Source organism: Sciurus vulgaris, assembly GCF_902686455.1.
Source record: "Sciurus vulgaris genome assembly, chromosome: 1".
Lineage (NCBI taxonomy): Eukaryota > Metazoa > Chordata > Mammalia > Rodentia > Sciuridae > Sciurus > Sciurus vulgaris.
Window position 1 is genome coordinate 185,645,603 of NC_136461.1, and position 26,430 is coordinate 185,672,032.

The following is a 26,430-nucleotide window of genomic DNA, read 5'->3' on the forward strand; positions in this document are numbered from 1 at the left end:
TTAGCACTAAGGGCTCCTTGCTAAAATAAGAGCAATACCTACATACTAGAGCTGAACCAAGACCCTCTCTTGTATCCCACCTGTATGTAGATTAGCCTTTCTTGTCCCCTTTCCTTTGCTGGATGCCATGGTTTTGCAGGTCACTATTCTGGAATTCTTAGCAACCTGAACAGGTCCCTGAAATACACTGAATGAACGACAGATGAAGTTTGTATTCCTTAAAGACCATATGGCCACCATCATCACATAATTGAACTGCCAGGTGAGTAACTACTTCTTTTTCTTTCTGTCTTTTCTTTTTTTTTTTTTTTTTTTTCTAGCACTGGGTATTGAACACAGGGCCTCATGCATGTTAGGCAAGCACTCTACAACTGAACTACTTCCCCATTCTTTTTTATTTCATTTTTGAGGCAGGGTCTTACTAAATTGACTAGGCTGGTCTCATACTTACTACCCTCCTGCCTCAGCCTCCTGATTAGCTGGGATACAAGAGCTGCTATTTTTAATACCTTTTGGTTCTTTTTTTTTTTTTTTTTTTTTGGTACTGGCAATTGAACTCAGGGGCACTCAACCACTGAGCCACATCCCCAGCCCTCTTTTGTATTTTATTTAGAGACAGGGTCTCACTGAGTTGTTTAGCATCTTGCTGTTGCTGAGACTCATTTTGAACTCAGCATCCTCCTGCCTTAGCCTCCCCAGTTGCTGGGATTACAGGCCTGCACCACCACACCCAGTCTATTTTTAATACTATAATCAAGACATCTTTGATAAAGGATCCTAGGGTAAGTTCAAGTTTGCCAAAGTTCAGGCAATTATCTTTAGACTTATGCCCCATTCAACAATAGCCCCAGCTGTATACTGTCATAGGCCATTGGACCTTTGCAAATAGTCTCACCATGTAGTTCAGACAATAAAGCTACATTTCCTTTCCAAAGTGTCCTGTTAAGAGGTAAAAATATCTAGGGATTTCTTGCTTCATAGATACCCAAAATATCCATCAAATTCACTTATGTCTTTACATATACTTAAGCCACAAAACAAGACATTCCATAAACTCACTGATGTTCTAGATATTTGTCTCAATGCTCACCATACACAACGCTAACTTCTTGAATGAAATATTCATCTCCCTTATCAATCCCTGGTGAAAGGCCTCATAAAGTGCCATTTTGGCTTACTTAACAAGCTCAAATTCAATTAAATGAAAGATGGCACATTTTAATTATTTGTCAAATATCATGAATGAACTGTAATAGAGTCTGAATCCATTTTTGATGTTTGACTATAGAGCTTTAAGACTGTGGACATACACATAAATTCTCACCCCAGGACCACTATCAACCCCCAAACCATTCTTCTTTTCTTGATCTTTCAAGCTATTTTGGAATTCCTTGGAATTCTGACCCATTCTTCCCAAAAAGTCATATTATATTAATGTTGGGACTAATGACACGTTAACTAACTCAGGCTGACTCCTTACTCCCTGGCGAGTGAGCAAGATCAAGGCCTCAAAGGCGGTTTCAATAGTTAATGATGATGAATGGGACCACCGTCAGGGATTGGTTAACAATAGTTCCGCAAACGTGATCAGCTCGTGCTTGCCATATAGTCCTATGGGACTCTTGCCTGCGTGAACACCCCATGCCTTGCTGACCTTTAAGCTGATTGGTTCCCCGCCTAGCCCCCAACCTACATAAAAGCTGTGTGACTTCCTCAATAAACGAGTTCCTGCTGTGACGGGTCTCCCTGACGTGTCTGATTGTCCTTCGCAGGGAGGGCTGGGAGCAGGGGTCAGTCGGCCTTACCTATCCCGGTCTGACCTTGTTGGGGAGTGTCCCCTTCCCTTGCCGCTGGTCGAGAAGGGCGAGGGGGCTTAAGACCCCAACATATTAATAAACATTTTCTTACTCTTAGTGTATGTTCTAGTCTGACTGGGTTGCCGTAACAAAATACCATAAACTGAGTAGCTTAAAAACAACAGAAACCTATTTCTCATAGTTTTGGAGGCTGAAAATCTGAGATCAAGTCACTAGCATATTCATTCTCTTGTGAGAGCCCTTTTGTTCACAGATACTGCTTCTCTTTGTGTCTTCCTGTGATAGAAATGGTTAGCCAGTTTTGTGGGGTCTCTTTTTGAAGGACACTAATCCCATTCATGAGGGCAATAATCCCCTGATGACTTAATCACCTCCCAAGGACCTGTCTCCTTATACTATCACCATGGGAGTTAAGATTTTAACATATGAATTACAGAGTCACAGAAACATTCTGGTAATTATCAGGTTGCTAGCATCATGACTCTAGACTTTTAACTAAATTTGGTGGGGGGAAAATAGATCCTCTTTAAGCAAATAACCAAAACATGGCCTAAAGTCTAAATATAAAAATGGTCTACGCCAAACTTAATATAAGCAAAAATAGATATAATGATCATATACCCTTACTCTAAAATAATAAGCTTCATCCAAAAATATTGAACTTCTTAATTTATTCTGTTCTTCTGTCACACATCTGAATTAGTTTTTGTAGTTTTCTTCATAAGGTTCTATGTTTCACCTTAAGTATTGTAGCGTGCATCTTTTGTTGTTGAAGTAACTAAGGTACTTTACATTACATTTTCTCTTTGTGTTTGCATATAAAAGATATTCATTTTTTGCATTAAGTTCTGTGTTCCATCATTTGGCAGATATCTCTCATGGAGTTTAATTATGTTTAATATATTAGCTTAGCATTTTCATCTAAAAAGTTATAATATGTGCAGAAATTAGTAAATGTTATAGTTTGGATCAGGAATTAGCCTTAAAGCCTCCTAGATTGAAGACACAGTTCCTAACTGGTGGTGCTATTGGGGTAGAAACTTTAGAAAGTAGGGCCTACATGGAGGAATGTCCCTGAAGGGTATATCTTGCTCCTGGCACCTTCTTCTCACTGATTTTTCTGATTGTCATGAGGTGAGCAGTCTCCTTCACCACACAATTCTGCCTAACCTCAAAGACCCAAAGCAATGAAGCCAGCTGACACTGGACTGAAACCTCTGACAACATAACCAAAATAAATCTTTTCTCCTTTAGGTTTATTTTTTCACATATTTTGTGACAGTGATGGAAAGCTGACTAATACAGTAAATTGACATATTTTTGATGCCAAAAATTAAACTAAAATAATATATTCCAAAAAATAAAGGTTTCTTTCCTTATCAGCACAAAAATAACACTCATTTCTGTCTACTAGCATTAAAACCATCCCTTTTCTATTGCTTCAAATCTAACAAGTAATGATAAATAGTAAATGCATACTTTCAATAAATATACATTTTATGACATTATTTGTCATTGTTAGAGACATAAATTCATTACTTAGGAAAGTAACCATTGATTTTGATGTAATTGTATTATTTAAAAATGAAGTATCATACTCTTTCACTATAAAAAAAATCCTACTGATCTTCTTAAGGGCTCATTTATTACTGAAAACTTCACTACAGGAAAAAATACATGCCTATAACATATTTATTGACCTAATGAGTATATAGAAGAAAACTTAAAACAATTTGTCTCTAAAATATGGTGGCAATCAGTGACAATATATTACTAAATTAAGTATAAAGACAGGTAACCACAGCATAAATTATGTGAATGATGTTGAATGAAATTGATCATGTAAAAAAACACAGACAGATCAGAAGTCAAATTGTCAGATGTATATATGTAAGTTTTAAAAAAAATGCATTGAACAAAATAATAACTACCATTTTTAACATAAAACATGATAATAGTTAACTTTTTATTTGCAGGTCAAAAATCATATTAGTGTACATTAATAAGTGCAGATGCCTAACATATAAAACCACCTGTGTAAATTTATACATAGGGTTGTGTGCATCTTACTTTTAATCTATTGTTTGACTTTTGCCTTCAAAATTCTGAGAAGACCTAAATTTTCAATGACTATCTTTCACAACCTAACAGCTTATGCAGAAATGTGCAAAGATGTGATATTAGATGAACCATATTGCTTTTAACAATTATGTAATAACCCAAGTCAATCAGTCTGAAAAAAACTACTAAATTTAATGAATATAATAAGAATTACTGAGATTTGTTACTTAATTATCAGTTTTTAATATAATGCTATTAAAATTATAATCCTGTATTGTGTATATGTCACTGGGAAGAATGTTTCTAGATTGACTATGGAAAAATACTGCAATGGGAGATAAGAAAAATAGTAAATAAGTGACAAATATAAAAACCTGGAAGTAGAAGAGAAGTTGAAGTCAGTAAAAGAAACTTTTTAAAAAGTCTTTTTTTAAAACAACACACAAAATGTTTTAGCATTTTTATGTGCTGTAGGTACAAAGAAATCTCGACTGCAAATAATTTCAGGTGATTTATCGATTTGTGAACTTGAAACTTACATAAGCAAGAGACTGCACCAATAACAAAAGATGGGAGAGAGGGAAGAGTAATTGGGCAAATATAAGAAGGTTTTTGCACCATTTCCAAGATTCCACATGTGAAAACTCTTCCATGGAAAGAATAGACTATGTGCCCTAACAAATGTGCTTTTTGGGTGGTCTTCCAGTAGATGGAACTATTTGGGAGGCTAAGCACAAAATTAAGTCTCTATAGTCTATCCTGGATATCACCAACATTTTCTACAACTTGGAATTCTCCAAGAAATCTGAATATTAGTTTGTAGTCTATATAGCTATGTATAGGATTCAAGTATCAATGTATCAATACCTTATACAGTTATCAAAGTTAAGATTTTCTACATAAAATTGTGGTAATATAATATAATGTGTGTTGAATTATGTCTCCCGAAACACATGTCAACCCAGAAGCTCAGAATGTCACCACATTTGGAAATGGGGTCTTTGCAGATGCAATTAGTTAAGGATCAAGATGAGATCAAACTAATTTAGGTTAGGTCTAAATTCAATAACTGCTATCTTTATAAGAAGAGGAAAGAACAAGAGAGCCACATAAAGACAGGAAAATATAGGCAGGGGAGAGGTCGTATGGAGATGGAGTGATCTGGTGATCAGAATGATGCAGCTCTAAGTTCCAGAACATGGAGGGATTCCTTGAAGCCACCAGAAATAAGGCAGGGTACCTCCCTAGAGTCTGCAAAGGATGCATGACATCCTACTTCTCGTTTTCAGGCATCTAGTCTCCAGAACTGTAAACAAATTTTTTATTGTTCTAAGCCACTAGGTTTGTGGTACTTGTTATGGGAGCCTTTTGACACTAATACATCATTTTTTTAAACAGTGAATTCTTCGTAAGGAGAGATGGAGTTGGGAAAATTTGAGAGGGTTGTTAATTTCAACAGGCAACATTCAATGTGAAACTAATTCCATGTGTAATTAATTATTCTTCTGAATTATAAAAAGACTCATGTTTCTAAAATTCATCTCCTTCAATTGCCTAAAGGACCTTGCTTTGGCACTTGATCTGCCTCAAATCTGCAACTTTGCCCTTTCAACTGTCTTTCTCATTTGACTTTAAAATAAATACTTCAGCCAGGTACAGTGGTGCATGCCTGTAATCCAGCAACTTTGGGAGCTGAGACAGGAGGATCATGAGTTCAAAGCCAGCCTCAGCAACTTAGGAAGACTCTGAGCAACTCAGTGAGAACCTGTCTCCAAATAAAATGTTAAAAAGAACTGGAAATGTGGCTCAGTGGTTAAGTGCCCCTGGGTTCAATCTTCAGTACCTAAATAAATACTTCAGTATCTTCTATATCTTCTATTCCAATAAAAATCATCAAAGCAAAAATAATCCCAACATTGGCTATTTTTGTTTTTTTTTTTTCAGATTAGTAGAAATCCACAATGTTTATTCCCTAACTTTAATAATTCCCACCTCTTTGAAATCTGATTTAGGCCCCTATATATGTATATTAATAAAAAGTTTTTTCTCTGACAAAGTTAAAAAATTCTCTTACTCTGTTAAGCACCTTATTTATTTCTATTTGAAATAAAATCTGCTTTCCATACTTTTGGCATTTAAAAATAATGCATAAATATTTGAGCAGTAAAATAATTCATAATTAAAAAATAAAAGATGAAAGACAATTAAAATTATTTTATTGATAGGTAAACTAGGATTTTTAAAATTTTAACAATCAAATGAAATAGTTTGATACTATAAAAGGAAGAGAGTATATTATTACTAAATGTTATCCAGTTGATCCAGAATTTTTATTTTTACTTATATGAAACTGGAATCCTATTGCTAAACCACCTCTAATATCTGAAGTCCAAATGAAACCCAATGATGCTCATAAACAGTATAAATTTTCAAGTCTCTTATCAATAAAAACAAAAGGAATTGACTGATGACACCATTCACACTCTATCAATCAGTATGGTCACATTCTGTACACATTTAACTTATATGAATTCAATTTTACACCAGGCAAAAATAAATAAATGAACCTCATTTGATGCCTTATCATCTATAAGAATGACAACCAGCTTATATGATATTATCTGAAGAAACTGTCATCTGTTCTTTTATTGGAAAAAAAATGTCATATTAGGCTTTCTGAGAGACAATATGGCTTATGCAAAATCATGCAGATGATCTCTCATGAGTAATATAAAATATTTTCATTGGTAATGCTGATTATATATGATTTTCTCCTCGCATAACTATTTTAGAACCTTAACCGTGTTCAAAATGCAATGCCAATGAATGAATTGAGTGTATTTGACATATGTGGTACTAAATGAATAAAAACTCAATTCTAAGATTATCTACATATAACAGGTATAAAAGAAGGAATGATCACAATTTGAGATATAAAAAAAGGAAAAGATGAGAATCATGTGTGATAAAGTAATATCCCAAAGTTAATGAAATAGCTCAATGTGGCAATAGGAAGAAATTGTGGCAAAGTGAAAACAAGAGGAAGCAGAAGCAAAACAGCAATTTGATTTATAGAAACCCACTCACTATTGCTTGATCGTCTCACATTAAATAGGTAAAGTTAGGGATAGGAAGAAGTCAATGATAAGTATTTATTTAATTCTACTACCCCAATCTCTGAAAGTTATTAGGGATCATTAGATGATTACATGACTGGTGATGTGAATCCAAAATATTTGTTCCCACACTGTAACTTTTTATACTTTAAATAATATGAAGTAATGTCTTATTTTTAGCTATACTACTTTAAAAATTATATTCCAGGATAATCTATGTCATTTTATTTCATAAATTTTATATAATAGGAGTGAGAATAAAAGAATGTGAATATGAACATAAAGAAAAATGTGTATGTGCATCTGTGTGTACTATGTTTTATAATGCCAATCATTCACACACATATTATTTCATTATGAAATAATCCCATGCGATGGCATTTGTCATTGTTATTTCAGGGATAGGAAAAGTAAGACTTTGGCTAGTGATGTAATTTGTCCAGCAAAAAAGAGTGCGATGTTGAATTGAGCCTGAGTCCAGAAATCTGACTCCAAACATAGCTTTCTTGAACTCAGTGATAATGAACGTGGAATAGGTGGGACGTATTTCTGATATACAATCTCATTTACTTTTCACAACTCTTCCCTGTTGACACAATGCTCCCCATTTCACGAAGACTGAGTCTCAGTAACCTTATGTAACTTGTCTGAAGAAAGATAACAAAGATGTAACAGGGCTGAAATTAGGATCTAGTATATTTCCACATATGGTTTGAAAGAAAAAGTAATGCAATACTTGTAAAATAAAATCATTTTCTTTAGTAGTAAATCAAAGTAAACTGTATTTCATCCACAAATTTGTTTAAAAAAAAGTTTAGAGGGCTGGGGATATAGCTCAGTTGTGCTTGCGAGGCAAGCACAAGGCCCTGGGTTCAATCCCCAGCACCGCCAAAAAAAAAAAAAAAAGTTTGGAAACCACTCATTTCTGTTCAATATAGCATTATATTTTATATTAATAGCATTAAATCTAAATTTAAATTAACTCTCCAAAATAAAGATTCAATTATTTAGGAATCTGTTAGTTTACTTTTATTTTAATTAGAACATCTTCCTTCTCTTTTCCAGCATACACAGGCAAATTGCCAAATAGCTTCAGGATGACCAGCATGTCTATGTGCCAGGAAATAAAATAATATTCCTCTTTCTCATTCTTTTAGCTGCAGAGCATTCTCAAAAGAGAGTATAATGGAATAAATTAATGGCTTCCTAAAAGGACTTAGAGAGTCACGTAGCTTTCTGAACAACCCTTGCTAGGATTCTATCAGCAGTCACGTAACATTTTTGCCATCTGGGGACCATGAGCTGCTCTAGCAAAGGGAGAATTGTCTTGAGCACAAAAGACAAAATTAAACACAATTAAGAGGATGATATTTCTCTTTCTAAACTGTCGTTCCCTTCACTATCAAACAGCTTAAGTCTGATTCCACTGATCAATATGCCAGGGGAAGGAAATACTACCTATAGTACAGAAACAGATGCCCTGCTAATGCAAGCATCGCTGCTCTACTTCAATGCTAAAATGAAAGGTTTGATACTTCACTTTGAAGACAGTGCTCTCAAATATGTTGAGGATCTTGAACTTGATTCAAAGGGGAGAAAAGGAAGATATATATGTCGTATCTGGTTTAAAGAAAATGGACTGGGAACATCAGCTTATTTTATATTTCAGCAGCAGTAAGTCAGGATGTTATCCCCAATCTTTAATGATAAAATTCACATCCTTCTGTGAAAACACTGAGTCATCTAGACTCAGACATTCATGACAGTTATAACAAATCCTTTACCATCTAATACAATGCTGTAAATCTAAATTCTAGAAGTTTATGAACTTTCAGTCTCTTCCCTATACTTTACTGCTCACTAAATTTCCCTTGCCTATTCATCCATGAACAGAGCTTAATCTGGGATAGATCCAGCTGGATCTCATATCCAAAACCTTTAGAAGCCAAAGAGGTGACTTCTAAGACTTGTGATCAGGGAGATGTGAAGGCAGCAAAGGACACGTTGTCTTCCTCGTGCCAATAGAGAACAGATTGTCAGGTTGACAAGATGAGCTGAAATGTCCTTTGTTGTCTTTTTTTATTCATTGCTATACCAGAAACTAGATACTTAAAACCAAAATCTCTTCTTTCTAGAAATGTGTTAATAAACTGAAAGACCGGTATATGATTGTTTTATAAATATTTTTGTTTTTGTTGTAATAGTTTGTATATATGACTTTATGCATATTTTGTAAATCTGACTTTTCTTTGTGCTCTGGTAATTTCCTATTTTATAAAATTCCAATATGAAGGCACTTGCAAGGTTACTGGATATGCTTATTTTTAAAAATTAAAAACAATCCTGTTTTCATTTTTGTATTGTTGTTTACCTGTATACTTGACCATTAATTCAATTTAAATAAAATGACCTCAAAATTTTGTGATTACATAGCTACAGTCTATAAAGAATACTTAATGAGTAGTCCATAGTTACGTTAAATTTTTTAAATAACATGTAGTGAAAATAGACTGTGTGGAATGAAATACCATGTGGGGATATGAATCTTACTTACCAAACTCCTTGGGAACTGCTATAGAATAAACACAATTGTGCCCCACACTGTAATTTTTTGGATAGTTTGGGGATAGAACAGTGCCTTCTGAACCTGTTGAACGACTTCCGCAGGGTGCTAGGAAATAAAAACAAGAAAAATATTATTTTTAGAAAAACTTTAAAAAAGTGTACTATGAATGTCTTCTTGATATAAAAATATAGCTACTGGATTTTAAAGTGTAAAAATTATTTTCATCTTTTAACAGGTTCCAAAAGTGTCAAATATTTTAAAAGTAATAAAATTCTGCACACACAGAACTTTACAGTACTCAAATTTACTGTTCTTCACAGCAAAGTAATACCGAATGTTTTAATTTTTTATCTCTAAAGATAATAAGGGTAGCCTTCCTTTCATACATAAGAGAGTGAAATTAATCATCATTTCACAAATTATATACTTGTTGCCAGACCTTGTACCCTTACTCAAATTCAAGACTGATTATGCTGCTGTCAAATTAAGCATTTCTGCACATGACACATGATGGTTTTATAAATACATACACCCATTCTAAGTGATTTGTTTTTGCACCAATCTTTATCTGTTCATATAATTTATCTTGAAATCAAAGAAGTTGCTCACAGTACCTTGGGACAGACTTATTTGCTGCCTCAGGCCCAAATGTGTGATGTTCATAAAAAAGATGAACATAAAACAGATGTTTCTGGTAAATTATAAGAAAGTGGCCCTATTATTCATAATACAGGAGATGCATTAGGATTCATACATCTGCAAGTCAGAAAGAGACCCAAGGTACTAATAGAGATTTATGTATCTATGCTATTCTTTAAGTGAATGAAATCACTCAAAATAGTATGGAGAATGAAAAAAGATAATTAGAGATTCTGCAGAGCACCAAATATCTAGAATCAGGTAAAGAAAGAGTAGTGACAGAGAAAGCCGCTTGGAATCCAAAGTACAAGAACGTTTCACAGATAAAAAAAAAAAAAAAAAAAAAAAAAAGAGTTCAAAAGATTAGATATTGCAAAACAGTTAAAAACAGTTAATGGAAAAGCAGTCTTTGTTGACTAGGCATCTGGAACATAAGGTAGATGAATGCTTCTTCCCCAGGCCTATGATTTCCATGTAGAGGGATTTCCTAAATATGCCTTTTTGCTGACTCTGCCTCTGGCTCCTTGATAGAATGACTGGTGGGCCCTGGAAAGGAACTTCTATTTCTTTCTGCATCAGAGTCATCCTACCCATGGTGTGCATCTACCAGCCTGAACACCCACATTGTAGGTTTCGCGGGTATGTCGAGAGAAGGTTGTAGGAAGTTTGCTGTTACTTCTTATCATTTACTGATATTAAAATTAATGGCTTGATATCTTTCTACCTGTTTTTAAATTGGCTTTGAACTTGTGCAGGAAGAACACGATATCATGTATTATTCCCCTCAAACACTAAAAGGAGGTTTTCGATGTTAAGAATAGTATTGTCTTGAGCAGCTTTCTACAAATTACTGCCAGGAGGCCAAATACAAAGAAATATAAAACTAAGCAGAATCTTCAACTTGGAGGAGAATGAAGGGATTGGTGGGGGGTGATTTGCAAAGGCAAATTCCAGAGTATTGGTTAGAGATAAGACCAGGAGCAAAAATAGATATTAGCTTTGTTTTAATTTTATTATTATTATTATTTTTTTGTACTGGGGATTGAACCTAGGGCTTTGCACATGCTAGGCAAGTACTTCAGCACTGAACTACATCCCTAACCTTTTATCAAAAATTTTGAGACAGGATTTTGCTATATTTCCCAAGTTGACTTAAAACTTGTGATCCTCCTCCTTCTACCTACAAGTAGCTAGGAATTTGTTGAAGGTAAAGCTTGATTTTTTTTTTTTTTTTAAATCGGGCCTTGTGCATACTAAACAGGTATTCTATATCTAAGCTACATACTTATCCATTTTTCCTTAGTGAATTCTCAATGTGGTAGTTTATTAGGTGCCTTAGAACGAGTTGCAATAGTTTGAAAAAATCAATACTTGTAATGGATTCCTGATGAAAGTTTAAAAACATAGCAATATATTTAAAAAACACTCAAACATGTTGCATTCAGTATGGTGGCTAATGAATGTTCTACCCTTTTTTTGTTGTTTTTGTTAATGTTGAATGAAAGGGTATTAACTACTAAGAATTAAACATTCTAAACTTAGAACTTTCCAGAAACAACAAATTGACAATGATGATAATAACCAAAGATGTATCACTCTCATCACTCTTTATTGTTTGAGATTAAAGTAGTCAGGTGTATTCTTATTTCATCACTGATAACTTTATTCAACTGATAATGCTACTGATGAGAGAATCATTCAAGAATGAGTAATGTGTTTAATGCCAACTTTTTTTCTGATTTTAAGGTGCTCCAAAATTAAAATTATAATGCTTTGAATGTACATGACAAAAAACTCTTATTTATATATTTAGAAAGTATGAATAGAAATGAGAGTGTCTAATTCAAGTGCAGCTCTGTGACTTAGTCATGAACATTCTGCCATCCCACATTAGTATTTGTCTGTCACCCTTGATTTGTTTCATATCTTATATTTTGCATAATGGACATTTAGGACAGCTGTTATTGAAAATCTCATTTATAACTATGAAGCTTTCTTTTAACAATGAATATATGTGAGATTGAAGATTAATCATATGTCTGTATGGTAATATCATGTCAGATTCTGTTATTTGTACTGGAGCCTTAATTTTCTGTTCTGGTCAGTGCCTACAGCATGGACAAATTTATGGTCAATAATACAGAATGTTATATAGTGATTGATGATAATTGTGCAGTATAAGATTAACATAAATAAAGGTAAATTGTGCTCAGAGATCTTTTATAAAATCTTTTATGTTTATTAAATAAAAATGGAATACCAAATTAATCCTGGCCAACTTTACTGATTGTCCTAATATTGGTCCCCAGTAGCTTTTCATATTTTCCCTTTCTAATTTAATTCCATCTTAGTGTCTAGTAAAGGACAGCCTTTATTTTTCATTGTCTTAACAATAACAGAAGATAAAAGTGATCCAGAGCTTTGAACTCTATTCTTATTTTTGCTTTTTTATGTATACCACATATACCTTTGGGTCCTTTGTCAAACTGGCAGCAATTTTCTCTAAACAGCTTATCTGCTTTTATAGCACATTAAACATGAGAACTCACATTTTCTTGATATAACACGGCACACAAATTTTTATCTCAATAGTTTGTATGATTATGTAAGTGTAGGAAACACATGGGTTAAAAAAATGCTGTTTTTTTTTATACTACCAGAGATATTAGTAAGGTTTGCAGAAGGTCATGCTTTCTCAAAACATATTTTACCATGGAACATACTTTTACATGCAACATCTCATAGCACCAATGATACCCAGAAGTCACTTTGCAAGATGCCACACCGATAATTCCAAATTTTGCTACCATTTTGGAAATAATTCTAATGTCTGTGTAATTGGTAATAATCATGATTTTGTGGCAAAGAAATGTATTTAATGAATACATATAGAGTCAAATTCTTTTAGATATTTAAAATATCAAACCCAGCTTTCTTATAAAATGCTGTTATTCTTTATTTCTCCCTGACTGAGGGTCCATTCACTGTTTTATTGTTTATGCTCGCAGAGTATCAACTTTTCTCTATCTTCTTTGCTACTATATCTACCACAAGTCAGTCTCCCAACAGTTTGTGGGCTCTTCCAGTAGGCTCCCTGCATTACTAATCACCAAAAGTTCATACCACTGTTAGTGATTTTTCTAACACACAAATCATACATTGTTTCTCCCCGCTTCTTAGGACAAAGTAGGTTCTCTATAAATGTCTCTTGGATGGTTAAATGAACTACAATTATAAGATCAGAGTACTATAAAATGATGTTACAGTTAGCACATTATACAAATGTTTCATTGAGTTCAAGTTCCCCAGATAAATCATTTAAATTCCATGCAATATCCAGTACATCCTTTCTTGATTTGCTACTGTAATTCATGGTAGCAAATCCATACTAACATTTTACCAGTCTGAGGCATATCCTCATTGAGTGAGTGAAATCACCCACACAGTTTAATTTTTTATTATTTTTCTTGTTCTCTGTTCACTTTTCACAAATTCTTTTTTGGATGAATTTGTATAATTTGATTTGTATAAGTAAAATGCATCCAAGATCCAATTAAACTGTATCTATGCTTGTTTTACTCCTGAATAATGCATGCACTGAAACAGTTGATAGACGTATTAGTTTCAGAGAAATCAGAGCATGAGGTGCAACAAGAATTTATGGTTTCTAGCCATCTGAGGAAAATGACATTCTACCTGTAGTTTGAGCAGGGATGTGTATGTGGGTTGGAGGAGGAAAACTGAAGACAAATAAGAATAAGAGGTACATTAGCACTGAGTGAAGGAGAAGACTATTAAACCATTTATATGGAAGAGATACTACTTGAATATCTTAGAGACTTTAAAATATATTCCACAAAGCCTTAAGCTACTTTCAATTGTATATCTCTCTCTTTACCTATGTAATGTATAATTTATTATCAAATATACTCTACATTGAAAATTATTATATAATATATACATTATTCTCAGAAAGCAACTGAGGTAATTCTAAAAGTGATGACTTCTTGTAGGTCACAAAAGAGCAATGTGGTATATTAAGTCAATAATTTACTAGATATGACCTGTGACTCCTTCAGTTCGAAAGAACTGCTGTACCTTACAAAACGGCTTGTATGCATCTAGTAAATTACTTATGCCCTGATATAACCTGATTCAATGTCACAAATCATAAATTGTAGTAGAGAATGTGTTTGAAAGTTATATCCCCCATGAAGCATTTTTTAAAGACAAAGCCTTTCCCAAACCTTAAACTATCTGATATTAATTTGAAGGTAGACAGCTATTATTACCAGTATTGATTCTGAGATCAAAATTACTACTCTTTTTCTCCTTTGTTCAAAACTTTGATCTTAGCGAAAATAACTAATAATACCCAGTCATTTCTTTTATGCTCTTGATCATGTCTTCTATATAAGCATAAGTACTTCATTTGCTTACCTGACTTAGATGATAAGCTTCCAATATTATTTTATCAGAATGGTAGTAAATACTACTTTAATTTATAAACCATCACACTAAGTATCTTATTTAATTTTCATTTTTCTTACATTAATTTTGATACATTCATATTTACTTATTTAGAAAAATGTAAGGCTAATACATGAGTTTTCTATTGCCTCACTTTTTCTCCAAAAAATAAAAAAAACAGAAAGCAAAATCAGTCTCTGTTCATTATGAATTAATTTTGTGTTATAATTTCACACATTTTAATACTAAAAAATATCATCATAATATGTCAATCAGTGGCTCATAAGATATTTCAATGACTCAAAAAGTCAACTTAGTAGTATATGAGCTTCTCCATCTATCACCTCACTGCTTGCCTGGACTCATTCATTGATTTTGCTGGCCAGGCAGGCATCACCTTCATCCTTCAGTATTTTCTGAGTCAAATTTTCCATCAGAGAGCATGATCTCAGAGAAAGAAGAGCCTATAGCAAAGGCCTATAAATACCTGCATTTGCTGAATAGATCTTTAATAATGACATAAAGTCTGTTAATAACAAGTTTTGAGGGTGTGACCTATGATATCTATGCCATTCACTTTTTACTTTATGTTTAAAAATTAAGATATAATTCTTATTTCATAAAATTCACTTTTTAAATGTATAAAGCTGAGTGGTATTTAGCATACTAACTAGTTATATAATCAAAACACTATCTAATTTCAGACCATTTTCATCATCCCTCAAAAGATTCCAGTACCAATGAACTTTCACTTCATTTCCTTTATTCCCAATACCCTGGTAGTCACAATCTGTGATTGCACAATAAACCATGCATGAGAAGGCAAATTACTTAAAATGTTTTAAATTGAATTATTGGCATTTTTGAAACTAAAATTCCTTTTATCACTTAGTTATTTCTGAGTCAATTCCTTTTAGTGATGTCTTTTTTATTAAAAAAAAAAACTGTTTAAAACAATTAATATGTTAGCATAAGAATGATTTTAGAGAAGGGAAAAAACTTTCTGTAGGACTTTAACTCTTACCAAATCTCAAATGCCTTTTCCTTAGGAACGTCTTTTTTGAATTCCAAAGTTGTCCAAAAGCATTTCATCAAGTATTTTCAGGACAAGGATTATAGTTTGTAATTATGTATTTATTAGTACGGCTCTTTGATTAATGCCAGTGACTATCTCTAGTCTGTGGACTCCACTGTCAAAGTTTCTATGACTTTTGCACACCATTTGAACTTCTGAGTCTAGCACACTAGGGTCTGAATACAGATTTCCAATAAATATATGTCATGTTAGGAAAAATAATACAATATACTTTTATAATCTTGCTATTTACAGAATACATGGTACATAAAATTCATAAAAATTTAATACCCTTCATTTGGGATACCATAGTGGAATACAGTATAAAACTCAACACTTTAAAATAGAAAGGTTTTGATTTAAATTCCAGCTTCCTTATTTACTGGTTGAGAACCTTTGGAAGAGAGGGAAATATAATTTGATCTGGATCAGAAAGTATCTATCAGTTTAGGTGTATAGTAAAAGCTTAGGTAAATGAATTGAAGAACTGTCCTAATCTATTCCAGAATTTTCTTTGGCTTTATAATGAGGCTTTCCTAGAGCCTTAGGAAGATGAACTAAATTCATCAATCCCAGGAAGGTACAAAGCGTACAAGGAGTGGCAGGGAGAATGTTCATATCTGCCACATTCCGAGAGAGGAGTGGGTGGTGGGAGAGAGAGAGAGAGAGAGAGAGAGAGAGAGAGAGAGAGAGAGAGAGAGAGAGAGAGAGAAAGGGAGATGTTTATGTGACCCCTACACAGGGCACCCCTATCTTCTAGTAGGAGTAGTTCATGGCTTTTACTTTTCTCTCTTAATTTTCTGTAAGGATCAAGAACAGAGTACCATACTCCATCCCAGAGGGAGAGGAAGCCACAATTTGCATACAGTTTTTTCTCAGGGCACAGAGGTAATTGCTTGGCTGTTGAAAGTCACTGTGGATGTGACCTTCTACTTCTTTGTATTCTTTGTCATTTAGAAGTCCAGGAGAAAACAAGAGTCAACACTACTAGAAAAAGGAAGGATAATCTGGCCATAGTCCTCATATCCTTAAAATCAAGGGCTCCTTTCCTTGTTCTGTAAAATTGATGGGGAAAAAAAAAAAAAAGTCTACATGATCTCTAAATCCTAACTGATGTTTTTCCTAAATGAATTTTAACATTCCATTTATTGATGAATAAAAGCCACAAAAACAGTGGTATTACAAGTAATGAGGAGTATGTCACCAATGCAAATCACAGATATTTTAATATAATAGTTACAGATACCTTGAAATATTTTATGTTCATTACTACTGAAAATTACAGTAGTTATTAGGCCTGCTGCTAAAACTTCCAACTGAATATACTAGAAGCACATACACCAAACATGAGTTTTTTCGATTATAGTTTTTATGTATTCTCTTTAAATAGATCTTTAACTATTTCTCAATATAATTGAAATCCTCTTCAAGTCTATGTGCTTTTATTTTACATTATTCACTTAAAAAGTTCATTCTAATAAGGAATTCATAAGTTTTATCGGTGTGCAGGAAGAGTTTAGAAACTCCTACTATTTATAGTATTCCCAGTCCCAGATCACCTTTATTTCTTTTTGTCATTGTTTCTTCACTCTTGTCAAAATAATTTTTGTCAGAGATTGTTGTTTTGGCCTAAGAAGATCTGGAAAGTAATAGCTGTGTTAGAGGACCTCTTTTTTCTTGCTCTTTTGTGTTCCTAACAGAATACATCAGTTCTCTGAATAAGAAAGGTTCTAAAATTCACTCTGGAACTTGGGCTTGAGGCCATTTGGAAACAGCCTAAATATGGTTTGGCTTTATTCACTAACTCTATTTCCTTCTAATTCACAAGATTTGTGTTTTGAGATTAGGGACCAAATTCTTGGCTGCACAGAGAGCTCTATTTTGTCTTCTCTTAGGCATGTCTCCCCCTAAGGAATCTTGGAGTGAATGGTTTGCTGATTGGAGCACAAATGTGAACTGGGGAAATCTTTTTTATTTAACCAAGGGAAAGGAAACAACCTGCTTCCCTCCTTAAGAATATCTACTTGAAAGCATAATAGGCATGATCTTCTGATTTTATAGTGCAAGGTCACCAGTCTTTTGACCATTGGAAATATAAACACATATTTCTGAAATTAACTGATGGTTTCACATGAGGTATGAGGAGACAAGATACACCAATTTGTCTCTCAAGGAAATAGGGTAAATTTTAATTCTCTTTCTGTTACTTTACTGTACAGTGTGAGATTCGGAACAGTCTTTGAAGTACATTTTGCAGACTGCCTGGAACAAGCATTATTGTATTCTAGATATGCATATTCAATAATAAAACTGTTTTCTAGGTTTTGTAGAATGCGTTCTGTTAGAAGGAATTTTGTTTTACAGCATAAGTAAAGATTTGGCTACCCTTAGATCTCTTATTACCTTAGTATAATTTGAATCTTCCTATGACTTTGAACAGATCCTGTTACATACTTTACTTGCTTGAGCTATAAGAAGAGAATCACTGGGATGATTCAGTTTTCTCTATAAATACATTTTTTTTTCAATTCTCTGAAACTGGTGATATATTAGGAAGCTACATTTCAGGTCTACCTTAAATATAGACTACATGGTAGTGGAGAGTTGGGGACATCTTAGTACCATTAGGGATCTCGTGTCATGGTTTAAATAGGAGGCTTAAGTCAGAGGTCACATGATAATGTGCTTTGAATTATAAACACTGATTTGCAATCAGATTGCATACTCTATGTAGTATGCTTCAGAATCCACAGCAGCAGGAATTTATTTACAACAATGTTAATGATTTTCTAGACTACTAAGCTTGACGCCAACTGGAGAGATAATGCATGTAAAAGTGCCTGGAAAATAGCAGGTGCTCAATAACATTAGCTTTCCTTCTTGTTTCCACTTAAATAATAGCTTTTCTTCTATTACATGAAAATTAAATGGACTTAGGTTTTATCCTGATGCTTCCTTAACTTTTTTTCAATACCAAACACATGTACTTTACTGTAGAACATGGTTCTGATAATAATCTCTATATTATATCTGTGAATTAACTTACTATGTGCTGCTGATGAAAGGCACCATATTTGATGATACCCAGAAGTAACTTACCACTGGGTCTCTATTTTATGAATCTTTCATCTACATGATTTAATTATATCACACATTTAAATGACATTAAATGCTAAATAACTCAGTATGTTAGATTAATCTCCATATGTATTCATAATGGAATGGGTTTCCAGACCTTTTTCACATCTCAAAAGATTTTTGTATACTTCATTTGTATACCTCAAGGACATTTGTAATAAGTATTCCAGTCCAAGGAAAGTCATCTATTCAAACAGAAGATCTGATAATAAAAGTTCAGCTATTTACTTCTTCATATACCCAAATAATATGATTTTATTACAATCATAAGTCATATGAGTTTATTAATTACAAAGTATTCTGAAGTTGGAAAGCTATAATTATAAAATGGACTTTTAATTTTGGATTTTTTTTTTCTATTTCAAAGCTTTTTGTTCAGTTGATAGAATAAGAGTGCTCTCCTCTTAAATGCTTTTATTGTTCCACATGTAGTTGGAGGGTAAATAGAGAATAGTGTCAGATGAATAGTGGATGTCTAATCACAGCATATTTGTGTTTATGTAAGTCAAATAAATTTAGAGGTCATCAGTGACTAAGTTTTATTTTTTTCCACAAATGAAATGAAGGTATTGAAAACAGAATTGCAGATTTTCAAAAGAACAGTGCTAGCACAGGCAGAGCACATTTATTAAGGTCTTAGTATTCTGACCAAAGTTGCATTTAAGATGAAATGCAAAAAATGCATCTTAGATGAACAATTGTATCAGTTTTGTTGTAGTAATTTATCTTAATTCCCATACTTAGTCTGAAGTAGGATGTCAAAAATAAGTGGAAAACCTTCAATTTTATCACTTATTCTTGATGCCATGCCTCTCTTCATAAAATATTAACAAACTGCTATGATTTGAATGCCTCGCCCCAAATGTATGTCTTAGAAATTTAATTAACAGTGTTTACAACAGGGACCCTCATGAAGTGATCAGGTCATGAGATCCTGCCCTCATCCGATAGATTAGTGCTATTATTATAGTGGTGGGTTATTTATTGAAGAAGTGAGTTCCTAATAAAGGATGTATTTAAACACTTTACATTCTCCTTTGTCTCTGTCTCTCACACCCTCTTGCCCTACTGCAGGGGATCATACAATAAAATGGCCCCACTCAGATATGGGCTCCTCGACTTTAGACTCCCTGCCTCCAGCACTATGAAATATGAATGTGTTTATATGTGTGTGCGTGTGTGTGTGTGAGTGTGTGTATTACTGAACCTCAAGTATTTTGTTATAGTAGCACAAAATGGATTAAGACACCAACTAAAATATTACTGTACTCTTAGTGTCTACAAATATAAAAAGGTTAGTACATCCTTTACAGAATTAACCAGTCTACATGTAGGGTAGGAACTAAAATAATGTATTCACAATAAGAACTCTAAGCATGTGTGACTTTGAACAAGTAACTGAACCTATCTCTGTCTTGTTTTCCTCATTTTAGAAGTGATAATATTAATACTTCCCACTTTACGGAGTTATGAGATATAAAGGCTTTTTGTTACTTGTTAGATGCCCCTCCACTACATTCACAGTATTCTGTTTTACTGTTAACAATAGACCTTCCTATCTGTATATTATTAGATAGTAAGCTCTCTAAGGACAAGGACCATGTAGAATTCATGTTTTTATGCCTAATACTTATAGGAATATAATTGGCACTTTTGAAAGTGTTTGTAAAAAAAGAAATGAACAAATGGTATATGATGACTTCTTTGGAAATTTTTCAAGTTAGTGGTTCTTTAACAGGCCAACTATGTTCATTCTCAGGGTTCTGTAAATGCCTATCAATTCAAAGGTAACTGTGTGCTACAGTAATGGAAAGGATAAATAATATAAAATTGTTCCTATAATTTGGCTATTATGAATTGTGCTGCTATGTCTGCCAAAAAATAAATGGATAAATAAAATGGGATTATATATACATGTATGCAATGGAGTTGATTCAAGCACAAAGAATAATGAAATTATGGATTTACAGAAAAGTGGGTAAAACCAGAGAATATCGTGCAAAGTGAAATAAGCTGACTAAGAAAGTCAAGGGTTGTATGTTTTCTCTGTATAAATTAGTGAGAAAAAAGGAATGATAAAAATAGAGTTGGGACCAGTAGATTAGAGAAAGGGAGTACATGAGAGAGGAGGGGAAAGAAAGGGTAGATACAGGTGATAAAAGAAACCAGTTTATGCTGTGTGCATGAACAAATATGTCACAGAGAATCTGACTATTTTGTATAATTTTTTTAAAGTTTTTATAAAAAGAACATTGTATTGGTACTATGGAATGCACTCTCAAATTTTGTGATTCACCTTTCAAATTTCTGAGGCCCTGAAAGTACATGGGCTTTATATACATGAGAGAATTTTCTCTCAAGGATATGTGGTTGCAATATTAAGGTATATAGAAAGGTATATAGAAATTTTCGTCTTTCTAATAAGAAGGCAAGTGGGCAAAAGCCTGAAGAAAGTGAGAGTCTAGCCAGCAAAAGAGCTGAGGTAACAATGTTCCATGCTGAAAAAGTAGCAAGTGTAGAAGCTCTGAATCAGAAATGTGATCATTGCTTTGAGGAGACATCATGGAGACCAGTGTTATTCAAAGAGTGTGGTAGAGGGAGAGACAGTAAAGAAGTAAGGGTTGTTCACAGGCAGATGAAATAGAGCTTTGGAGTTTGTTATGATTTGAGAAGCCATTGGTGAATTTTGAGTAAATTCTGATATGATCTGATGTATATATGTTAAAGATCACTCAGTTGTGTTCACAAGCGACCGTATGGGGATCAAAGGAAGGGAAAAAATTAGTTAGGAAACAGACTAAGAGATAAAAGATAGCTGGATCTCTGAATGAGGGCTTAGCTGTACCATTAGACGAAATGAATCAAAGAATATTAAGGAGTAAACATGAAATCTGTCACCATTTGTATTTTATTGTCTTCACCTAATATTGAGTTAGGTTATGGGATGAGAATAATATGACTTCTACTTTAATCCAGTATGTCTATTAACAAATAAATAAAGAGATTTTCAGCAGATTGTTTTCTAAGCACAAAAATAAAAGAAGAAAGAATTATTATTTTCTAATAAATTTTTAAAACTGCAAAGTAGAATGTTGATACAAATATGCTGTTCTGTTATCTTTTAAGAAATGTGACATTCTCCTGAGATACACTGCAGGGCTTCTCATCACTGAGCAGGACTCACGACAGGATACAATCATTCTGGATATGCTTTTGACAAATATAACTTTTCAGTGTTCAACTTAAGCTCTTTAAATATTTTTTCCAGATTTAAAATGCACACTTAATCCTAAACACTGATAAAAAACCTATCTTCAAAAATAGTCAAACTCTACATTCTCATCGTCAGTTCAAGTTAACAAATATTTACAAAGATTTTGTATAAATTAATGTGTCACAAGCTAAACAGGGACACACGGCCCATGATCTCAACATAGCTTGTGTTTTTCCAGAATAAGACTAATAACGGTCATAGAGTTTACAGACTCTGCTCATGATGGTGTTGACTTTTACATAAAAAAATAAATAAATAGTTCAAAGTCCTTGGTTTAATCCTCAGCACTACAAAAATAAAAATAAACAAAGAAAAATTTTACTAATTTTGGCATTTAGGAATCACAAGTCTAATAGCTACTTCCTTACTTAAGTATTTAAAGCAAAGTCTACTGGTCAGTCAAAATTTCCTGGCTATGATCTCAGAGACTTTAGTTGGGATTCATATTGTAGGATAAGACCTATCACAAAAATCTGTAGGGAACAGTCAGCTAAGGTTCAAACATTGATAAAATTAGAAATAGATAAATAAACATATTAACAAATGACAGAAGCAATCACTAGAATAACTCTGAAACACTGAAGAAAGGACCTGTGGATAATTGTGATATATTTGTCATTTACATCACTGAATCAGTAGCTATTATCCAGAGTTTCATACATTATGTGAAGTCATGGATGGGACCATAAACAGCAAATAGGAATTATTAGAAGAATCAGCTTCTGGTAAAAAAGAGAATAGGAGAAAGGCAGATGACCACTACATTAAAAATAAAAAGTTTTGTATATTTTCTTATAATCATATTAATATTTTATATAGATAAATATAAAATTTATCCTAAAGATAATTTGTCTTTATGAGCAAGAAATCCTTCTGACCCTCTTACACATGCATTAAACACTAATGTCTTTTAAAGTAATAAGTTTTTCTATCCAAAAGTCAGCCAGTCCTGTATATAACTACTGGGAGGAAAAACAATTAGATATGTATGATGCTGATTAGGAAACTAAATGTATTAAGCTCTACCTATTTTGTGACAATAATAACCACAGAAGCAAGTTCTGTAGTTAGTTGTTTAATATAATTTCCCAATAACCTTACAAATTACATAATTTTATCTCATGATTAGATATACTAAATAAATAATGGAATAAGTGCACAGGCACCCTGGCCTTTTTATTTTTTAACCACTGTTTGGAATTAAATATATCTAGTTCTAAAACATAGACATGTTCTCCCCAATAACACTAGATATTATAATTTAGGGGTCATAAGTTTATCTTAAACTTCTTTCTAATGACTTAAGGAATCCAATGAAAAAATTTTATTTGATATCTATAGAATCTTAGCATTTTGGTTAAAAGTCTACTGATATCCAACTTATATAATGGCAAAAAAAAATTCTCAAGAAATTTAAAAATACTGTCCTGTTTTTAAGACTAAGTGAATGCATACATTCATACATAAACAGAAAAAATTATATTTAAATTTTGTTAAGATGACAGAAATGCATGTGTTTAACCAAAACATAACACAAATGTCAAGTGCAGCGCATGTTTCCTGGCACTTGACTTGAGTTTGGAACACTGCTGCAAAGCACACCTCCAATGTGCTTATATGCCAATATTTGTCAGGAACTTCACTAGGTCTTTTGTATGTGATGTGTTTACCAACTAAATCTTCACAATAACTTATTAAATTAATAATAACTGTCTGTAGACATGGCTCTTCAATGAACATTAAATATCATTAATTGGGCAAAATCGATCCTATGAGTTTTTTTGTTTTGTTTTGTTTTAGGATTTACAATATATGTAGTGGTACATTCTATGCCAAAATTGACATATGAAATATGTAACTAACCTTTCTACCAACATAGAGGCCTATAAGGAGTAGGATTGTTAGGCAGGCTTATTCTAGTGAATGCACACCAGACTCCTGCTTCTGCCTTTTTCACCTGTCATTGGAAGTTATCTATTTAACATTGATGCCAATGACCAAACTTATCCTACTGATCAGTAGTTTTCTGTATCCTTGGTGTTTCTTCATCACAACTTTTGGTTATTTCACAGCTGGCTCTGGGAAATTTTTAAGAAATTTCGAGTGATTACTGATAGCAAATTTTGAAAAATGCTTTTCCTAAGTTTTGTAATATTTGTATGGTTTTTTGGCTTAAAGAAAATTGTTTCTTTTGTATGACTCTAAATTCTAAGACAACATGATCATTCTTTCCCCAAATTTATTAAAACTTCCCTGCTATCAATGATTTTTCTCTTCGGAAGAATTTCGGAAGAATTAGTTATTTCTCTTTTTATTCTCATTATCTTTTGGTAGATGAAACCATGACTGCAAGTTAAGAATTAACTAGTTGCTTCAGTAATTGATGAAAAAATTTAGTAGCTATCTACCGTTTCTTTATTTCTTATAACAACGTTTTGAAGTAAAGAATTTCAATTATCTCTATTTTAGAGACAAGAGAAAATGATTTCAGGTTAAATGACATGTAAATCAGGAATCATGTAAAAATAATTCTTGTAAATGAATATATTTTACAACTACAAAAAATTACCATGTATATCAGATAATTAAAATCCATATTTATAAACATCAGTTTAGGGGGTTGTTGATTTTTTACTGAAATCATAACAATAAATACATGTTACATCATGACATAATGCAGAGACAAAAAAACACACTCATAAATGTGTATATACATATACACATGTGAGTATAAGTATATTTTTGTTTTATATATCACTATATATACAACTGAAAAAACTTTTGCAAAAGAGTATTTGTCATTGCCATGTTCGCTGACTTATAATATTGTCTCTTTTTATTTCATTTTTAATTCCATTTTAATTTTATGTGATTCAATTCTATGTCTATTGTAAAAATGCTGGTTAAGACCCAATGAATTTATTTTATGACTCACTGTTGTTGACCATATTTTGGAAAATCTCCCCTAGATGGTATCATCTCTGTGTCAGTTTGTACAACATATTAAGATCATTCAATTGAGTGTGTCCGTGATAAACTTTTATAGTACATCATTGTTTTTCTCCTTCCTTTTCCACTGTATCCTTATATAAAGTTAAATGTAAGTGTATGATTTTTAAATATGGAAGAATTAATTCTCCTTTTAGACACCCAGCTCTTAGGAGAAATGTATATTCTTTTGTATCCTTATTTCAGATAAAAATTCATCACCAATTCTTGATAATATTTAAGTTATTAAATTTATCTATATCTATTTAAACACCAGTTTCAGTATGTTTACTCTCATTTGTTTGACTAGTGTTTTCTGAGCACCTAATATTTTAGGCACAACTCTTAAGTCCTCAGGGCACACAAATGAATACAACAGGAGACGACACCTACATTCTGAGAGAGCTCACCTACTGTTAATAGGCTCATGGCTTTAGAGACACTTGGTAAAATAAGTACTTTCCCAAACTATTTTTTTTATTAATTTCAATTTTTAAATCCTCAATAAAGTCTCCTCATTGCCTATACTATGCTTGTAGGTTGTATGTGAAGTGGTTGATGCTTTTTTAAAAAATCACGTATTGATTTAAACATTTCTTGATTCTTTCTAATAAAAAAAAAATCTAGCAGAAAAAAAAAAGTATGTTTCTTACCATGACAACTGGGAAGAGCTCTATTCCATCCAGGTCTTCCATCATCTCCCATGATGCAGGTGAGCGTTGAATAACCTTGAAGAACATAGCCAGCATCACAGTAATAGGTGACTGTTGATCCTAACTTAAAATCCATCCCAAGCCTGGTACCATTCATTATGTTGCCTGGATCAAAGCAGGACTCCCGGAGTTTTGCTGTGAACAATGTTGATAGACATTAATTGCTTTAAAATAATATTTTCTATGAAACCTTTAGGATGTGTTCATTCCTTCCTCTATACTAGAAGGGAAAGCACCAACACCTTTTCTATCTCTGAGAGCTCAATGTACAAAGTAACCCTTACCATATTTGAAATTTTGATAAGTCACATTAATTAGTAAGAGAATAAAACTCTTCACAATTTGTTTCCATTAAAATTAGTATCTAAGATACATAGTCAAACATATATGATTACATGCTATAATCCATATATCAATATTTAAATGAATTACTTTGGAAAATAAAAAGCAGGACCTCCTCTAACATTTGTTTATTTAAAATATCTTCCCCCTTAATAACATATATCCACCCCACATTACTGAACCTAGAAGCAATTCTGCTGCTTACATTGCACTTGGTTAATTTCATATTAG

The 26,430-nt window shown here is 32.9% G+C and overlaps 1 protein-coding gene across 2 annotated transcripts in view; it reads right to left on the reverse strand.

Annotated features, from left to right (window-relative positions):
- Positions 1 to 26,430, reverse strand: part of CSMD3 (CUB and Sushi multiple domains 3) — a 1,211,679-nt gene that overhangs the window by 225,194 nt on the left and 960,055 nt on the right. For both annotated transcript variants that reach the window (XM_079134049.1, XM_079134050.1), the window contains 2 exons: positions 25,798 to 25,992; positions 9,549 to 9,665 (listed from right to left, as the gene is read on the reverse strand). In XM_079134049.1, coding sequence (XP_078990175.1) covers positions 9,549 to 9,665; positions 25,798 to 25,992 — 312 coding nt within the window. The remainder of the gene's footprint in view (positions 1 to 9,548; positions 9,666 to 25,797; positions 25,993 to 26,430) is intronic.